Source organism: Dryas octopetala, chromosome 1, assembly GCF_963921425.1.
Source record: "Dryas octopetala chromosome 1, drDryOcto1.1, whole genome shotgun sequence".
NCBI classification, from domain to species: domain Eukaryota; kingdom Viridiplantae; phylum Streptophyta; class Magnoliopsida; order Rosales; family Rosaceae; genus Dryas; species Dryas octopetala.
In genome coordinates, this window is record NC_141366.1 from 20887771 (window position 1) to 20906492 (window position 18722).

The following is an 18722-nucleotide window of genomic DNA, read 5'->3' on the forward strand; positions in this document are numbered from 1 at the left end:
TGGTGGGCATGGTGGCAGCGTCAGTGGGTGGAGGGGTGAGGTCGTGTTAGGGATAGGTTCCAAATTTTTTGAGAAATTTTAATCAATAACCCCATTTAATACCCCATAAACTATTTTCTTTTCCCAGCCAACTAATGCCTCTCCCCTTCCTTCCTTTCTCCCCAACCAACCACTGCCTCATCGTCGCCGCGCCATTCGCTATCTCAGCTGTTGGCGCCCCCATAAAATGAGTTTTTCTTTAAAAAACCCAGATTTTGTTGAATTTTTGGTAGCCATATGGTCGAATTTGTAGTCGCCACATGGCTATAGCACATTCCACTATGTGGCGACCACAAATTCAACCATGTAACGATTAAAAATTCAACCAGATATGGCTATAGCACATTTCACCAGATCTGGGTTTTCAATTTTTTTTTTTTTTTCAATTTGGGTTGGGAGAGAAGATGATGGGTCGATGGCCGGTGCCCACCACCATCCTCCACCTCCCCCATCGACATCTCATTTTTGTCTCTCTTACTCTGTCTGTCTCCCCTTCTCTCTAACCCCATTTAGAGAAAAACCCAAATCTGGGTTTTCGAATTTTTGTTGTTTTGTTTTCAGATTTGGTTTGAGAGAAAGAAGGGGATAGAGATAGAGAAAGGAGATGATGGGCGTTGACCAGTGATGGAGGTCGCTCTCCATGGTTGCTGCAGCCTACAGGAAGAGGAAGGTTTGGTTGCTACAGTAACTCAACTCGCCACATGGTCGCCAGAAGGACTGTCTGGTCACTAGTCACCAGAAGGACTGTCTGATCACCACAATGTATTTGTATAAGAGTATTTTGATATGAAAAAAAAAAAAGCAAAAGGGGCATAAAAGTAAGATTTGGAGCTAGAGGGTCAAAATAGTTTATGGGGTATTAAAAGAGGTTATTGATTAAAATTTCTCAAATTTTTTCACTTTTGGTTTTTCTTATTATATCTTTAAAACTTGAAAAAAAAAAAAAAAAAAAAAACTCAACAAATAAAAAAAATAAAATAAGAAAGAAAAGATATGTATCAATATGTGATCAAGCCACGTCATCAAGTTAAATGACTTTCACTCACGAATTATTTGAGATGTCCATATTACCCCTAACATGTCAGATTTTCATCAAGAATTTAAAAGGGGTTAATGATTTGGACTTGATTGTAGTTATTATGATAGTACATGACCAAAGTTGCCAAAATTAAAGAACAATTGGTAAAACTAAAGGAACCAAAAATGTTATTTGGCCTATAAAAATGAAAAGTATGGAGGTTGGCTTCCATTCCATTTCCTACACAAATTATTGGACAAATGTTAAAAGGTTGCCGCTTCACAACAAAGTTTGTAATCACTCAATGTGAACATCTTAATTAAGATCCATTCTATAAATTAGATGGTTCCAAACAATAAAAATTTGTCTTTTCATGTCTATGGCAAGATGACAAAATAAGTATATGTTCCGTATTCAATGAGTTTTTAATAAGTTAGGAGGCTACCATGGTAGCTTGATAGCTTTTTTCTTTGTTCTTTTTCTTTTTAGGGTCATGGTTAGATAGGAGGGGGAATGTCAAAATGATCGGAGAAGAGAAAATGTAGGGATGATTTGGGGACAATGAGGAGTAAGATTCTTTTTTGAAAAGAGAAATTTGCACATTTATCACCCATATTATAAGGGGTGTGTGCATTTATCATCCAAACAAAAAAATTTTACTAATTGCCATACAAACTTTGTTCTGTGTAGCAATATACCATTTATCGTTAATTCCATATATTTTTATGTTAAACACTAGCGTGTTGGATGTGCGCTACGTGTCACCTCTTTTCTTTTATTTTCGGATTTTTATTTTTTTATTTTTTTACAAACTTTGAAAATTAATAAAAAATAGCTCCATACTCAGAAAATACATAGAAAATTCCTCCGGACTCTTCTTGACTAGTACTAATTTACTATGGGGTAAATTACCAATTTTCCATCTGAGTGTTTCCAGAAAATTTGGGAAGTACAAATTTATTTCCAGAAAATTAAAATACTCTATACTTTTTTGAAAATTCATAGGATAATCTCCCGAACTCAGATAGCAAGTGTTCACAAGAAAGATAATGTTAGTTTTTAGAAGACCAATGGTGTAGACGTTGTATTTTTTGGAGTTTTGGAGATTATCCTATGAATTTTTAAAAAGTCTAGAGTATTTTAATTTTTTGGAAATAAATTTGTACTTCCCAAATTTTATGGAAACACTTATATGGAAAATTGGTAATTTTACCCCATGGAAAATTGGTAATTTTACCTCATAGTAAATTAGTACTAGTTAAGACGAGTCTGTAAGAATTTTTTGTGTATTTTTCTGAGTTTAGAGCTATTTTTAATTAGTTTTTAAAGTTTGTAAAAGTATAAAAATCCGAAAATAAAAGAAAAGAGGTGACATGTGGCACGCCACATCAGCGTTTAACAGAAAAATAGATGGAATATAACAGTAGGTGGTACATTGCAACATGAAACCGAGGAATTAAATTTCGAAATTTTCGCCGAAAATTTCATTTTTTTAGGGTGTCGAAATCGAAACACATGATTAATAATTTTTCGGGAAACTTTTGCCAAAATTTATCGAAATTTATCGAAATTTACAGAAATTTTCATATTTTCTATTTTCTCCAACTTCAGAAATTCACCAAAAATAGCTCGAGACTCCAAATAATTCACCGAAAAATTCTACGAACTCGTATTGATGAGTACTAATTTCCTATAACCTCAAAATAGTCAAATTGCTTTCAAAAAAAAAATTATGAAAAATCCTACTCTTATAATTTAATTCTGAAAAAAATAGTAATTGTCAAATTCTTGAATTTTCATTTTCTAAAATTCATTTCCACACAACTAAGCTCTAGAATCACAACCAAAGGTCTAAGTTAGTTAAAATAAATTTAAAGAAATTTCTAATTCCTTTCAAAAAACCTTAAAACAAATTTGAAAAATTTAAGTAACAAAATTACCATAAGCCAAAATTTAGGTTGTTACACTTAGTGAAGACAAAGTTTGGCTAAGTAAGTGACACGGGAAAAAAGGAAGGAAAGATAAAAAATAAAAAATAAAAAAACTGAAGAGAAAGGCACGGGGAAAAAAAGTAAGGAAAGAAAAAAAATGAGGAGGGGTTTGGGGCCTTTGGGCAATTGAAAAGAAGAAAAAACAGGTTTCAGATTTCTTTTAGTTATTTTAAACCTTAAACTTTAATACATCTCTATATAAAAAAATAATTAAAAGTATCCTAAAGGGTTTAAAACCTAATATCCTAAAAAATATAGAGTATATATGGTATAATGTATAGATTATAGAGTATAAAGAGTATTATGGTATATAGAATATATAGAGTATTATGGTTTAGATTTTAGTGTATAATTAAATTATACAGTATAAAGAATATATTAATTTTGTTTATTCATTATACTAATTTTATTTAACAGTATTTGCTCCAGTGCGCATTATATTCACCTTATATCACATGAAACCTACTATATAATTTGATTTCTTCAATATTTTTTTATCAATTTAGTAGATAATATGTTAAATAAACATATGGTAAAGTTTCATTCAAAATTTCCTTATTTTGATAGCAATTTCTGTCATTTCCATCTAATTTCTGTCGAAATTTAAAAATCTTCGAAATTTCCTCGAAACACGAAATTTTATTCCTTGCATGAAACAAAGTTTGTATGATAATTAGTAAAAAAAATTTATTTGGGTGGTAAATACACACACCCCGGCCCCTATAGTTTAGGTGGTAAATATGCAAATTTCTATTTTGAAAATAATAAGTTTCACTTTCATGATACATGAATTTACCCAATCATTAATTAATTCGCAAGGTTACCCAATCACTAATTAATTCACATGGTTATATATGTTCAAATGTGTGTTTGGCTTCTAAGTAATTCCCTCCCTCCACATACTTTCTACTTATAAAAAAGAGGTTTTTTTTTTTTTTTAAATAAGAAAAAGTTATATTTAGTATTTAACATGAACACTCTTTATTAAAATAGAAAATTAGGATTAAATATCAAATATAAATAGTTTTTTAATAAAGCAGTAAACACTAAGTTTTTTTAGTTTAGGTACTAATGTAGAGCAAGACATTTTGAATTAAGTTACAAATCAGTTTGTTATATAGTTGTGACTGTTTCAAATTCATAAAAATTTAAAATTTATAAGAGTTTAATACTTTTGATTTAGGTTTGGGGGATAAAGTATATAACCTAAAGACTAAATATTAAAGTTTAAGCCTTACAAATATTAAAAAACCAACAAATTAATAAAAAATTTCTCATATTCTTAAAAATTCTTATAAAAGATTTACTATTTTTGAAAAAAGAAGAACTTTTGCCGGAACTCTTTAATATCGACTTGCATAAAAAAACCTCTTTATCTGATTAAATTTTTTTTATTTAAATGGTGCGGCAATTTTCATTTATTCGAATCTAATGATCTCACTCTAACATCATTCATTTCTAAATTTCTAATAATATTTACATTTCTGACCAAAAAGAATATTTATATTAGAGAAAAAAAGAGGAAGAAAGATACGCTTCTATTACGTGTGCGTATATACCTCTATAGAATGTGTATATATACAACCTGACTTAATCTCTCCCGCTTTTATTACGTAGTTCCTCTTTCTCTGATTGCAGGTTTGATCTGAGCTTGACTTGCTTGAATCTCAGGTACTCTTCTAATCCCTTGCTTTTCAAATTTCGCCCATTTCAAGTTTCACTTCAATTTCGCCTCAATTTGTTCAAAACCTAGATTTTCTTCTCTTTATTTTATTTTATTTTATTTTTTGTTAAAGAAAAGTTGGCTCAGCTTAGGGCTGCGTAGGTTGTTGGGCTATGCTAAATTTTTTTCCTTTTAGGTCTGTATGTTTGGCTGCTGGGAAAACCCGGGAAATGAAGGGCAAATAAAAAAGGAAAGAAAAAAAACAAGGGTTTGGGCTGAGTTGGATGGACTTTTAATTTATAATTTTTTAAAAAACTATTTTGAGCAAATGTGAAAGTTTTAGAAGTTCAAATTTTGATGGGGTGTTACGCTGTAATGTTTGCTTTCAGAGTTAACTATGGTTGGTTATAGGTGGGGTTTATACAAACTTTGATTTATTAATGTCAAAGAAGTGATCAAGTGCGATGAGGTTTGATGTCCAACAAGACAATTTTCCAGTTTGGTTTATCATAAAGCATGGGAAATTAGGAAAGTAAAGGAACATATTTTTGCGTTCCTGAACATGTATATTTAAAATAACCCAACTAGGTCAAAGAGTTGTTTGAGGCTCAATTGAACTTGATTTCTTGGTTCTCCCGAGCTGCATTTTTGGTCTCGCTACAGGCATTACATGCTTGTTACATAGAAGTTTCATTTAGTATTTTTGTACTCTCCTTAGTTGCTTTTTTACATGGGTAGGTATTTCGTATTTGACAGGAAACTTACTCTTTTTGTTGTTCATCAGGTAGAAACAAATGCCAGTTGATTTTGGATAGGTTCAGAAGCTGCTCAATTAGGGAATTGAGAGACTAATGTTAAGTTCTGGGAATAATTTAAGCCGGGGTAGTGCGACACTATCATCAGCTATGCCTCCTTTGCCCCAATGTTTGCCATTGGAGCCCATTGTGTTAGGCAATCAAAAATATCCACGCTCGGGAGAGCTCAGAAGGGTTCTGGGCTTTCCTCTTGGGAGTATATCAGAGGACCATTCTTTCGGGGTTGCCCATCCTAAACCTTCCCCTCCGGTGGCAACAGAGGAGCTAAAGCACTTCAAAGAAAGCGTGCAAGATGCCTCTAGAAAGGCCAGGTATAGTCAATTCACCATACTGCAGCTACCTCTTTCTATGACAGTTTTCACCACAGAATTATACATCATTGAAGCTGTTGCTCATGTCTCAAAAGTAATTAATGGGGTGTTTGTGGTTCATTAGATTGGAATCGGAAGGGGGCATTCAGCCTTGTGATTTGTGATGCATGGTGTTGTTCATAGTGAAGGGTACAATTGTAGTAAATCACCTCCATTGATATTTTGGATATCACACACACATGGTAGAGATAGAGAGATAGACAGAGGGGAGAGAGAGGGTAGAGAGAGAGAGATAGATAGAGATAGAGATAGAGATAGAGATAGAGATAGAGATAGAGATAGAGAGATATATATATATATATATACCTGGTATTCTTGTAAGGATTGGTCCTTTTATATAAAAAAATCTCCGTATATTTTAGCATGCTACAAATTTAGTCCTATGTAATCTTCTCTTAATGGAGCAATCACTAGAATTTGTATGGCATATATTAACAGCATGATTTTTTTTTTTTGGTACCAGGGACAGAGCAAAAATGTTGCGTGACTCCATATTCAAATTGGATAAGTATAGAGAAGCTTTGAGCTCAAAGAAGAGACAGCGGAATGATATTTCATCAAGTGAGAGGTCCAATGGAGTAAGCTTAGTGAAGCTGGGAAGTCAAATTCATAAAAACCCTCATGATACTACTCAAAGATTAGAAGACAGGGCCAAGAATGTTGGGCTCAATAAACGTGTTCGTACTTCCGTTTCTGATGTGCGGGTTTGTATTCAGAAGTAATTGTAGTTTTGAAATTTAATCTAGGTTGCTATGGCTTAGCAAAAATACTTTTATTTAATTAAAATGGAATGCAGAAAAAGTAATTCTTAATTTTGATTTTCTTTAACAATTATTGTCTTAGTGTTGGTCTTCTTTAAAATCATTATGTTATGAAAATAAACCGACTTTAGTCTTTGTATTTCACAGAAAGAAAAAAACACAGAGAAATTCATAAAAAGAGAAGTTTCTGTTCAAGCCCACTTGTTGGACCAGAAATTTAATACTAAACTGATTGGAGAGTTTTCAAGCATTTAGACTGCAAGCAGCTTTTCTTTTGGTTAACTATTTAGCTTCATGCTCCTTGAAGTGATCAATGCAAGCTTCTTTGTATTAGTCTCTAAGATGTACACGCTTTCTAAATGCTACCAGGTAGATGTTAGGTCAGCTGCCACCTCAAGGCAACAGGTGGTCACAGGAAAGGACGAAAGTATGCTTCAGGCTGTTAGTGGGGGTTCTGTTAGGATTGAAGAAAAGACCCGCAGATTGCTTGCTGGAGGTGAAGGGTTGGATAAAAAAATAAAAAAGAAACGTTCTGTGGGAGCAGTGAGTAATAGAATTATGGGTGGTGAACGGGATATAAAACGAGCTATGCATCCAAAGCTGAGTGGTGATTCTAATTTACGATCTTGTGATGCTCATGGTTTCAGGTATTCATGTATTTCTATCAAACTGGATTTTCTAATTTGTAATTCTGCTTGAGGTTCACAATTTCTTACTGTTCATGAAATCTGTAGTATGAGTATTTCTTAAGTATAGAGATACTTATAGTTTGGGTATTTTTCTTGTGTTAGGAAGTTTATTGCAGCTCTATATGATCATCCACATTTGGAAGCAGTAAAAGGCGAAGAAAATGAATTTTTTTAATATTATATAGCTTTTCATATTTTGCAGATTAAAATCTTCCCTTGGAGTTAGTGGAATCAGCAAGTCGGATGGTTCTTTTGAGTCTACTAATTTCAGTACCTGTACAGTACTCAAGAATGAGCTCGAAAGCGCTCCTGTTCCAAAAGATCGTTCAGCTGTACTAGAGCAGAAGGTTGTGTTGAAAGGAAACAATAAGTATGTATTTTGTTTTGATATATTCTTATTCATCTATGATTTTGACAGTATCTAGTAGATATTTGAACTTTGAAGTAGTAAACCAAGTGTTTGATTAAAGACCACAACATTTTGTTTCTGATAACCTTGAAAGTGTAATTGCATGCTTCGCTTTTAGTGGTTAAAATGAGGCTGTTGATTTGTTTATGGCTCTGTGCATCAGGCTAAATGTTCGGGAGGAAAACCCTGCAGGCAGTGCTAATACAGTGATAAAAGGAAAGGTTTCTAGGGCACCACGAACTGGTTCCATAATGAGTTTAGACTCCGCTCCTAATGTTCACCCTTCATCTGGAGCTTTTCAAGGTTGGGAACAACCTACTGGGCAAAATAAGATCCAAGTGGCAAGTGTGATGAATAATCAAAAGCGTGCAGCGTCTAGTGGTTCTTCTATACATCCTATGGCCCAGTGGGTTGGTCAGAGACCGCATAAAAGCTCACGCACAAGGAGAACAAATTTAGTTTCTCCTGTATCAAACGATGTTGAGGCTCAGATTTCCAATCAAGGCATTGCAACTTCTGATTTTAGTGCTAAAACTTCTTCTGTTGGGACCAATGGATCACAACCTGCTAGCAGTTTAGATAATCATACCTCGAAATCTAAAAGGGAGCTTCAGAATGTTTCATCTCCATATGGATTATCTGGAAGTGAAGAATCGGGAGCTGGGGAAACCAAGTTGAAAGTAAAGGGAACGGACAGCAGTGACATTGCCTTAGCTGCAGATCTAAAAGTTGGGGCTTGTTTATTGCCCATCAAGAAGAATAGATTACCAACTAAAGAAATTGGAGATGGTGTGCGAAGACAAGGAAGAAGTGGAAGGGGTCCATCTTTGACAAGGCCTGGCATTCCTCCAATGAAGGAGCAATCAGATAATTTACCAACAACAAAGCCTCTTCAAGACTTGAAACCTATGTCTGATAAGAATAAAAGGTGTCTATACTTTTTTTTTTTTTGGTATTTGTCTCATAGGTATTACGTCAGTGAATTGAGTACATATTTTGACTGGATTCTCACCGATAGTTTATGGTATTTAGTAAAACAGGTCGACCACCTTCGAAAAAGCTGAAAGATCGCAAGGCTTTAACTCGTGTTGGGCCAATAACATATAATGGCTCATCAGATTTCACAGGTAGTGTTACAATAATGTAACTTCAGTTAGGTTGATTTCTTCTTCTAATTGGCATCTAAAATTCTTCAAAATTTACTAATATTAGTGCGTTTTTGATAATAGTCACAATACTAGATTTTCCCTTCTCTCCTCAATCGACAATGTACATTTTGATGTAACTATAGCTTTTGCAGTTTTGCATGTAGTTAGAGGAATACCTTGGCATTCAATTCCTCTCCCCCTGGTCCCACTTCAATTAAAAACAGAGAAAGATAAATGTGAAGTGTTAGAGACCTGTGCACTTGCCTGTCTTGCTATATAGGTTCCACATCTTCAGGGATAATTTTTTGTTGTTTTTCTTTTTTTTAATAATTCTACAGTCCATTTTTTTTAAATGGTTTTTGTAGTTTTTATTTTCTGTTTATATGTGTTTTGTTTGTCAGCGTTGTGTTTTTTTAACCACTTCTTTAAGAAATATTGTGGAAACACATGTAATAAATGTCCATACATAGAATTTGGCAATATTACCTTTTAATATGTATTGGCATGTCCTTTTCAGGTGAATCTGATGATGATCATGAAGAACTATATTTGGCTACCAATTCTGCTCGTAATGCTAGTAGTATGTTTCTTGACCTTTTTAATGCAAGCACACACATGCACCCACAGTTCAAAAGTTCTCTACAAAAGCAGAATATTTATGTTATACGTCTGTACCTATCACTAAAGTTCTGGCTGGTTTCTGCAGACCTTGCCTGTTCTGGTCCATTTTGGAAGAAAGTGGAATCAATTTTTGGTTCTATCAGCTCAGAGGACATATGTTACTTGCAGCGGCAGGTAGTAAATCTGTAAATGGGATACCTTGATGCATCTAAAATTGTACAAGTATCCTTGATCAGACACTTACAAATTTTTTCCCCATTTTTGATATTGTGTGGAACAGCTAAGTTTTGCGGAGGAGCTTGGTGAGAGTTTGTCTCAGATGTTTGGCGATGAATACAATGTTTCGGTATACAATTAGCCATGATTCTTGTGAACTTTTTATTTGTTCTTATCTGTTTTACTTTATTTTGGGATCTTCAAAAAAATTTTACTCAATTAAACTCAAAGGAGAAAAAGGGTTTATAGAAAAATAAGTCGAACTTTCTTGTGAATATTGATTAGTTGTGAACTTATTCTTTCAGGGTGTTTTTATGCATGGAGAATTCCCTAATTGTTATGGGGAAAGACAAGGGAACCATTTTAATAAAGATTCATCGAAGACTGATGCTTTATGTGAAAAATTTGACATGAGAAGGTTGGAAAAGGTTACTCCACTATACCAAAGAGTTCTTTCTGCTTTGATTCAAGAAGATGAAACTGAAGAACTTTACCACCACAGTGAAGGGAAAAATATACATGTACAGTATGCAAGTGACGATTCTCATTGTGGTTCATGTAACCAGATTGACGTTGAACCAAAAGATTGGGACAGAATAGAATCTGAAGTTGAGTCGAAAGTGGATTTTCAGAGTCAGAAAAATTGCTTGTTGGATGGACTTTCTTGTGATAGAAATGCTGCGACTAATACATTTAGGAATGGAAGCATGTCCAGTTCTTTACACAGCCATGAACGGTGGCAGGGAGATAATGACTTTTCACATTCTGATGTCAGGCATGCCTGTGAAATATGTCCTACTGATCTTGGTCAACTGCAACCTAGGGAACTAAATACTCCTAGCTTTCCTTCATCCGACTCCCAATATCAGTTGATGTGCCTGGATGACAGGCTTCTTCTGGAGCTACAGAGTATTGGTTTATGTCCGGAGGCATTGGTAAGCTTTCATTTCACACATTGATCCATCATATAAGGTTCCTGTACAAGTTTTATGCCAGTATTCTCTTTGGTGGTTTTATCTACAGTTCTCACCTTTGTCCCTCATTTTGTTTTTGTTTGTGATTTTTTTTCTCTATGTTTGCCTTGTCGCAGCCTGATCTAACAGAGGGAGAAGTGATTAATCAAGAAATAATGGAACTCAAGCAAGGGCTGCATCAACAGGTTACATTTTCCCAAATTTTCCTGTTTGTGCAGGCTATATAAATCACAGCATCTATGCATCTTACTGTGATATCCTCATTGAGTTTACTTTTTGGTTTCCATTTTGAACTTTTTTTTCTTAATTATAAATTCCTCTGATTGTCCTCTTTCTCATTTCTTACATCTCTTTTACATAACTAATAGATTGGGAGGAAGAAGAAAAACTTAGCAAAAATTGATAAAACTATTCAGAAAGAAAGAGCGGCAGAAAGACGGTAAGATTCACAATGCTTTGGATGTTTTACCAATTTTACTATTTAGATTATTCTCTTTGTTGAGTAGTGATGTTTTAGATTAATGTAGTTTCATATACAGGAGAATTGAACTAGTTGCAATGGACCAGCTTATCGAGATGGCTTACAGAAAACGAATGGTAATTGGTTTATTCCTATTTTTCAGCTTTTGCATTTATTCATTTTCAAGTTGTTCATTGGTCTTTAATATATTGGCCTTTGATATGTTTCTTGATCCAGATATATTGCTGGGACCAATAGGGTTGATGTATACTATTATAGAACAGGATTTGCTTTTGTATCCATGCTTTTATCTTTCTAAAAAATATCCTTCTTTTAACATATACACCCCATATCTTACTAGGATACCTTTGTCTTCCAATAAAAATTCAAGAAGACAAAATCCACCACTAGAACCGATTCCATTTGGACTCTTCTTCTTCCTACAATTACTACAGTCACACACTTGCACGTGTGCCAGAATCCTAGGGTTAGAGGTTAATATGGGATTCTTTGTAATTTAGGAAGTAGTCTGTGCTGAAAATTACAGTATTGGTCCCATCATCGGCCTAACCTAGGTTGTGTCGCAGAAATTCACAAATATTAAACTGCCTTGATCCACAGATGTGTGTAGAAATTTAGAGAATAATTTTCTGAATACTTTATTCTTCTCTTAGAGAGGTATATATAGCTGTACAATAACATCAAAGATAGGAAAGTACTAAATCCTAATTAATAAGAGAAAGGTCAACTATAAAATAAATAATCGGCTAATTAATAACCAGCTAATCTACAGCTAAACATTCCTATACTCCCCCTCAAGTTGGTGCGAAGATATCACGAATGCCCAACTTGTTGAGTGGGGAATAGAAAGCTCTACTCGAGACAGCCTTTGTAAGAATGTCAGCCAATTGTTCCTCTGTCTTCACAAATGGAAAGCTAATAATTCTAGCTTCCAATTTCTCCTTGATGAAGTGTCTATCCACTTCAACATGTTTAGTACGATCATGTTGAAATGGATTATGTACAATGCTGATCGCAGACTTGTTATCACAATACAAATTCATGGCTTTCTTGGGTTTGAAGCCAAACTCTCCAAGTAAATTTCCTTAGCCCTAACAGCTCACACACACCATGTGACATGCCTTTGAATTCAGCTTCAGCACTCGACCTAGCAACAACATTTTGTTTCTTGCAACGCCAAGTAACTAGGTTCCCTCCAACAAAGGTGAAATATCTGGAAGTTGATTGTTTATCAGTAGAGCCTGCCCAATCAGCATCAGTGTACCCTTCAACATCTAGGTGGCCATGCCTTGAGAACATTATACCTTTACTAGGAGCAGATTTCATGTAACTAAGGATCCGGGTGACAACATTCATATGATCCTCATTTGGTGCATGCATGTATTGGCTTACCACACTCATGACATAGGCAATATCAAGCCGTGTGTGTGACAAGTAGATTAGCTTTCCAACCAATCTTTGATACCTCTCTTTATTGGCAGGAATTTGCTTTAGATACTCCCCTAGCTTATGGTTCTGTTCTATGGGAGTGTCAGCAGGTTTGCAAGCAAGCTTCCCTGTTTCATTTAATAAGTCCATGACATACTTTCTCTGACACAGAAAAATGCCATGTTTTGATCTAGCAACTTCAATCCCCAAAAAATATTTTAAAGAACCAAGATCTTTCATTTCAAATTCAGTGGCTAAGTAGCTCTAAAGTTCCCTCATTTCTTCTTCATCGTTACCTGTAACCACCATATCATCCACATAAATGATTAAAGCAATCACTTTACCTTGTTTATGCTTTAGGAAGAGTGTGTGATTAGAATTGCTCTGTTTATACCAATTCTTTTCATTGACTGGCTAAATCTTCCACACCATATCTTGGGGATTGTTCTAAACCATATAGAGATTTTTTCAGCTTACACACCTTGCCAACATCTGAACCGGTTGTAAACCCTGGTGGAAGATCCATGTAAACCTCCTCCATTAAGTCGCCATGCAAAAAAGCATTTTTCACATCGAATTGCTGCAAAGGCCAATCCAAGTTGGCTGTTAGGGATAGAAGAACACGAATAGTATTCATATTTGTTACTGGTGCAAAAGTTTCCTGGTAATCGATCCCACAAGTTTGAGTATAACCCTTGGCCACCAACCTGGCTCTGATACCATAAAAAATCTAGGCATTCATCCCAAAACCAATTGACAATAGGAGGAGTAGCCCAAACCTTTATAAGCCACCATGCAAGGCCTCACATTTTCGATGTGGGATCATTTTCTCAACACGCCTTTGCACGTGTGGCATCACTCAAGCCTAACACGTGGATAGTTCATATTGGGCGATGTTGGAGCCTGTGTGGCCGTTTGGCACAACACGTGGATAGCCGGCTTTGATACCATGTAGAAATTTAGAAAATAATTTTCTGAAGACTTTATTCTTCTCTTAGAGAGGTATATTAGCTGTACAATAAAATCCAAGATAGGAAAGTACTTTATCCTAATTAATAAGAGAAAGGTCAACAATAAAATAAATAATCAGCTAATTAATAACCAGCTAATCTACAGCTAAACATTCCAATAATGTGAGCAAAGTAAAACATGGATTTTGACAAAGTTAGGCACAAATAAACTTAGGCAAAACCTACTTGATTACTTCAATTAAACAAACAGAGAAATAAATAAATTAATGCAAAACCAAAGGATATGTTTCTGATATCTTGCTGATATTAGGAACACGAAATATGAACTCTGCGGTTCCACTTTTTTCTGTGTTCGTGCCTATGAGTCAAGTGATCTGATATAGGAGTATCTTTTGTCTAGTGTGGTTAACTATACCATCAATGATTCATTGTACTATTAGTCATGTGCAAACATATTATGCTTGTAAATTTTAGAGTTCCTAGGACCTTGGATAGAGTGGTGCTATCCCCACCCCCTGTTATTAATTTTTTTTTATTACAATTTGTCCCTACATAAAACCTCCCTAAAGGACAACTTCTAAACCCTACTTAAATCAAGAAAATGTTGGAAAAAAAAAAAAAATTGTGGGCAAGGCCATATCTGTTTAGGATCCAAAAGGAAACAACTAACAATCAAATCCTTGTTTCCTTGAGTACTAAACAGTGAACAACTTCTCATAGAGATTGAACATCTATCATTTATCACTTTTCATGTTTATCATTTTAGGATTTTTGATATATTCTTTTCATGTTTATCATTTTGGGACTTTGATATATTTTTCTCCGGTTGTATTTATCTTGGATCACTTCACCGGTGTCTGGTTGTATTGGCCTCTATAGATAGGTCATCGTGTTTACATTCTAGTCAGACTTGATTATTGAATAAACCTGAATTTCACTCAAAGTTGCTTCCGTCCGATTTCCTCCTCCCTCTACTTCTTCTCCCCTCCATTTAATTTCCTCTCTCTTCCTACTGGTGATGCATCAATTTCCCTCCACTGGAGATCACTAGACTTCTAGTTGGGAAACAACTCATATTGGAGCTAAGAAACAGCCCCCACAGGAATTTATTTCCTGTGCATGGAGCACAATTTCTTTGTTCCCCTATCATATCAAAATGTACCGAACCTGCACGGAATGCGTCTGCCAATACCTTCTTTCTCACTAGGCATATTTTGAAGGGGGCATGGTTTTCTCTTTCTACCCATTGGATTCAATATTATTGTTTACAATGTGGGTTTCCATTGCTTGATGGAGTTAGCATGGCTGATGTCTTTTGTAGGCCACTCGTATAGTTCTTTCAAACACAAACCCACATCATGGAGTTGAAGTATTTAGTGTAAATCTGTATGTTGGATATAGACTTTTTTTTTTTTTTTTGGGGGGGGGGGGGGGGTGTTAAATAATTGGATATATACTCTTACTGTGACTTTAAGTGGGATTTTTAATCAGATGGAAATACAATTTCTTTTGTTTTTTTTAATTCTTTTAGGGTTGCGCTTAGGGCTAGGGGAAGGAGAAGGAGGTATGGACAGTTTCAGAAATCAGAATATTGGTGGGTGGGAACAGAATATTAATTTTTTTTTTAAGGATTTGGTGTGTTCCCTAGGAGGGGGGGTGTGTGAAATAGTGGGTCTGTTGGGTTGCAATTGTGCCACTATATCTAAATGTTTTATGAGGAATTATAATTTCTGGCATAATGGTAATAATTGGTGAGATTTTAATCAGATGATGATCAACCATGGCATCATAGAATGAACATTTTCTATCAACCTAAATTTTACAGGCTTGCCGTGGGAATAATGGTTCAAAAAGTGCAGTACGTAAGGTTTCAAAACAAGTTGCGTTGGGTTTTCTCAAACGTACACTTGCCAGATGTCGAAAATTTGAAGAAAGGGGCATTAGTTGCTTTAGTGATCCTACACTGCAGAATGTTATCTTCTCTGCACCTTCATGCAACAATGCTGCAAAATCTGTTGACTGTGTTGGCTCCGGAACTGCCAGTAATACATGCAACGAAGCTTCCCATCAAGTGGAAGTCAAAGGATCAGGTATGTCGAGTTAGACCTTTAAATGCTTGTTTGTATGATATCAATGAATGCTTGTTATTTAATTTTAATCTATCAAAAGCAGGCAGGCATTAGATGTTCTTTTGCTTGAGGACCATGTCTTCTTCTTTTATTTTTCTTTTCCTTCCTTTTTTTCTTGTTCTTAGATGGTTCAAGTTTTAAGGGAAAAGATCTTTTAACTATATTGTTGGAAAATTCCAATCAGTTATTGCTTTAGGTCTGAATCTTTCTACCATACTATCTAGTATTGTTATTGTAGTGTATAAAGTTGTATTGTAATACAGGTTAATTTAATAGAGATCAATCTATATTCCTATATATAGGTATATATATATATATATATATATGTTCTTACAATATAAGATTTATTGTTCCATTTGATTCTCCAGCTGCAGCTGCAGTTTCCAGCCCGTTTGGGAGATATGATTGCCATAGTGATAACCTCGACAGGGGTTCATCAGGGGCTCTTCATGTTGTCATTGACTCGTCTGTGCAAGCTTCTCCTAAGCATGGGTCCATGTTGAACTTGAACAAGGGAAAGAAGAGGGAAGTGCTGATTAATGATGTTGTTGGAAGTGCTTCCTCAAGGGTAACTTCAGCTCTTGACAGCACAGTTCACGAAGCAAAGGGAAAGAGAAGTGAGAGAGATGATGACCAAAACAGAGATATTGTAAGAAACAATTCTCTTGGTGGAGCTGGTCGCTCATCATTGGACATCTCCCGAAGTGAACGCAAAACCAAAGGGAAGCATAAGCAAAAGAATACCCATTTATCAAGTCAATCAGTGCCCAATGCCAGCAATAAAAAAGGTGGAGTGCAGCCGTCATTACCCAGTAATACTCCTGTCCGTAAATCTAAAGGGACAGATGAACCCATTGATTTTGCAAATTTGCAACTAGATGAGATAGATTCGATGGACGAGCTAGGTCCTTCGTGGTTAAACTTTGATGAAGATGGCCTGCTAGACCATGATTCCATTGGTCTTGAAATACCTATGGATGATCTCTCGGAGTTGAATATGATTATATAAGACAGTTCTATTTAACCCCATTGCCTTTGGTGGTCATATTAGAAATCTAAAGCCAATTTTAAGATTGAAACCAACCAGTCTAGCCGAAGCATGCACGTCCAATTGTAATTGTAAGGTAATTGTAATTCTTTCTACTGTAACGAATGTCATGAGGTAATTGAAGATTTTTGATTATGTCATCCCTAGATGTGTAATTTTCTTTGATTGTACAAGTTCTAAATAGTAAATATCCCCCTCAAGAGAAGCATACCAGGCTTGCACTGATTTCATAATTGGGTCTGCATGTGGCCAAAGTGGTTGGTTAGATCTCACTTCTTGTGAAAAGGAGGCCTTCTACACCGACTTCAAAAATGATTCGTAAATTGCCTGAAATTCTTACAAGCCCTAGTCTCAATACACAGGATTGCAGGACGGTTGTATAAAATAAAAAATATATATATTTATTTTTTGGCATATAGCTGGTTTGGGATGTTTTGAAGAAGTTCAAATTTGAGGGCATTGACAATGGAAGAAAAAGAGTACAGTGATTTAATGTACAGGGACTTGGTTGGTATATTTGGTCTATTAGACAATGCTTTTGTGACAATTTACTTTTGTTATGACATCTGACTCCGTTCCACAAATTTCACTTTCATGGATTCCCATGAAATAAAACATGAATTAATCCTATGTTAGGCATTTTTCTACAGTAGTAGATCCAAATTAATTAAATTATCATTTTAGTGCATGATGATTTTCAGTTTTTGTTCATTTTGTCATTGTCATTCTACTCTCTCATCCTGTTGGTGCATGTTACCAGTACCACTCAATTATCGTTGAAGATAACGTTAATTTCTATTGTAATTACATACTTAATCCAAGCAATTGTCATGAATGAAGTGTTAGATGTTGTGTGGATCAAATATAAATATAATTATAGCATATCAAATAAGTGAGTATTTAATAATATTCGGCATATTATGTGGGATATATATCTCTCTAAATTACATTGCACTGAAACTTTTGTGAATAAAATCTCACACTTATACGTCTCAAGGTGCTTAAGTCGGGAACAATACCGATACAATATAGAAGCCAACAAACGCGGCCCTGACGTGAAGGGTTGGTTGAAATTTGTATTATTCTGTATGTATCTTCCTGAAAACTCATAATGATAAACAAATATGCTTGTGTACGATCCTGATTATTGCTTTTGTTAATTACTAAAACAGTTGACCACAAAACTAATATATGCAAACCGCCATCCCCCAACAAGAAGTCAATATTGGCATTAATTCTGGACGATAATGTTAATCAAATGCAAGCATTGGATTTGGTCTCCTACCATTTGCCCTTCGCTATATATGTTTTATGGGAGATCAGGTTAGCTTTAGCAATCATGCTAGTCAATGCCAAAGAATCTCTCTTATAAAATCATATAAGATATTGTTTAAAACCATATTATTGATGCATAAATATTCAAGTCCTTTTGAGTGCAAATAAATTGGTTCCCTTTATCATAATCAAGTATTTGAAAAAGGAGTGGTCAAACAAACCACCTATGCCCAACCTGATAGACCTAGAAAAATTCTAAACACGTTAACATATATGCACGTTAAAAATTAAATGTTAACTAATAAGATTTATGTTACTGGATTGAGTTATTTACAGATCATATACTTGAACATACGTAAATTATGTAGGAGTGATGTTTAGAATCAAAATACCATCATGTGACACGACAATAACGCACTTAGACATGACATGTTATCAGATTTACTCCAAACTAGAGTAGACACAAGAGCATGGGTGACATGCATGTTTCAAAGCTTAAAAGAAGCTTAATTAATTAGCACCATTTCATTTTGCCCATCTTAATATAATAATTAAGCTAATTAGCTTGTGCACCAATATTACATATAAGAAATTTTTAATTATTTTCTTTAACGATGTGTTTCACGCAACAACATGAGTATCTAGAGCACCCTAATTGGTGAAAACATGTAATAT

General features: G+C 34.8%; 1 protein-coding gene across 4 annotated transcripts; it reads left to right on the plus strand.

Moving 5' to 3' along the window:
* Window positions 1-4598: 4598 nt before the first annotated feature.
* Window positions 4599-17332, plus strand: LOC147299041 (spectrin beta chain, brain). Of its 4 annotated transcripts, none has more exons than XM_086228929.1 (16): window positions 4599-4719; window positions 5496-5837; window positions 6361-6601; window positions 7028-7305; window positions 7550-7717; window positions 7920-8684; window positions 8789-8883; window positions 9422-9484; window positions 9611-9699; window positions 9806-9871; window positions 10047-10676; window positions 10832-10900; window positions 11084-11154; window positions 11255-11312; window positions 15421-15685; window positions 16093-17332. In XM_086228929.1, exons 2-16 carry the CDS (start codon window positions 5563-5565, stop codon window positions 16731-16733), a joined length of 3774 nt encoding a protein of 1257 aa, XP_086085055.1. In that variant the 5' UTR covers window positions 4599-4719; window positions 5496-5562; the 3' UTR covers window positions 16734-17332. The 4 variants fall into 4 exon arrangements, with proteins under 4 accessions (XP_086085055.1, XP_086085056.1, XP_086085057.1 ...); XM_086228930.1 differs by having other exon boundaries at window positions 6361-6595; XM_086228931.1 differs by having other exon boundaries at window positions 6361-6574.
* The last annotated feature ends 1390 nt before the right edge of the window (window positions 17333-18722 follow it).

Excerpts from the sequence above, each read along its gene's own strand:
- LOC147299041 (XM_086228929.1), top strand. The coding sequence starts at position 5,563 with ATGTTAAGTTCTGGGAATAATTTAAGCCGGGGTAGTGCGACACTATCA. Across the intron at positions 7,718-7,919 it reads GTGTTGAAAGGAAACAATAA|GCTAAATGTTCGGGAGGAAA; the intron begins GTATGTATTTTG and ends TCTGTGCATCAG. Across the intron at positions 9,700-9,805 it reads TATGTTACTTGCAGCGGCAG|CTAAGTTTTGCGGAGGAGCT; the intron begins GTAGTAAATCTG and ends TGTGTGGAACAG.